This window comes from Marmota monax, unplaced genomic scaffold (genome assembly GCF_021218885.2).
Source record: "Marmota monax isolate L192 unplaced genomic scaffold, Marmota_monax_Labrador192_F-V1.1 WCK01_AAM20220418_F8-fsc00001, whole genome shotgun sequence".
In the NCBI taxonomy this organism is placed as follows: Eukaryota; Metazoa; Chordata; class Mammalia; order Rodentia; family Sciuridae; genus Marmota; species Marmota monax.
This window is the reverse complement of record NW_026693777.1, coordinates 34,122,006-34,123,284: the sequence shown is the minus strand read 5'-3', so window position 1 is coordinate 34,123,284 and position 1,279 is coordinate 34,122,006. Positions and strand designations below refer to the sequence as shown.

Here is a 1,279-nt window from a genome sequence, read left to right as displayed (position 1 = left end):
AATGTGTTAGATGAGATGATTGGTGCCCCACCATGGAAACAGTAGACCTACCATAATGGTGTGAAAAAGGGAAAAGGAAGGGAAATGAATCGTTTGTTCCAATACTTTAAGCCTATCACCATAATGATTCTTTTTCTTTCTTTCAATAGGTAAAGTGAAGTTATATGAGGTAGAGTGAATTGTTTTTAAGTGGATAATCAGGTATTTGAACCTGGGTTTAAAGACCACATAACTGATTTGTCTTTTCATTATATCATGCTTCCATTAACATATGGAGGAGTCTTACGTATAGGGGTCATTATGGGAAATATTTATTATAACGATAAAAAACTATCTCCTTAACATTCTCCTTGTTTTTATCTTTTATCTTTTTATCATTACTGCAGAAGAGATTATATTAGATCTGAGATGGAGACCTTCTCTCTGCTGCTGCTTGGTCTGGGGTTGGTTCTTGCAGGAACTTCAGAAGCATAACGGAGATCATTAAAGAATTTTCAGAGGAAGAGGTGCAATATGACATGGTAAAAAGTGGCCAAGAGAGGTATTAGTGAACTTGACCCTGTTAGATAAAAATACCAGCTTCAGCATGTCCAAAGATGTTTTTCCTTACTCACCACTGACATTCAGAAAGTTATGTTACAGTGTTCCTAAAGGAAACAGGCCAGGTAATGACAAAGAGAGTTACAATAATATGACTGACTGGAGAAAAGTTTTAGAAGCTAATGGGTCATGCAAAATTAGCAATATTTTCATTCATGACTCCATGGAAGTGATCCACGGGGTCCACAAGGCCCCCAGCTGCACATGTGGACAGAGTCCTGGCATAAGCTGCTGTGAGAGCACAGAACTGGAGAACACTATGTGCCAGCTCACTACACGCAAACAACACGACCGGTGCCAATACCACAGTGTTACTTCATTGAAGAAGATGTTGATAGTGCTGACAGGTCATTCTCTGATGAGCTGGTTAGTTAGTGGCTCTAAATTGTAAATCTGACAAGGCTTTGGGACTAGGGTCCATGTAAAGGAAATATTCGTATTCATTATAGTTTCTTTCCTTCTGTTATTCATGTCTACCCCTTAACACTATAGGAAACTCGATTATTGATTCTAACTGGATCCGTGAAAAATCCAAAACTGGATAATGAAATTTAATTTATATCTGATCCTGGAGTTAAAATTCTGTCTCTCACATACACACATACTCCCTACCCCACCCCTCCACACACACACCTGCTCTTTCTTTGAACTAAACAGAATTCTGTTCTAGCTCAGCTAT

At 38.5% G+C, this 1,279-nt stretch overlaps 1 protein-coding gene across 1 annotated transcript; it reads left to right on the top strand.

The window, feature by feature from the left end:
- Window positions 1–408: 408 nt before the first annotated feature.
- Rnase11 (ribonuclease A family member 11 (inactive)) lies at window positions 409–991 on the top strand. Its single transcript, XM_046460907.1, is given in 3 exon segments — window positions 409–469; window positions 472–534; window positions 537–991. Coding segments are annotated over 3 exon segments (579 nt in total).
- The last annotated feature ends 288 nt before the right edge of the window (window positions 992–1,279 follow it).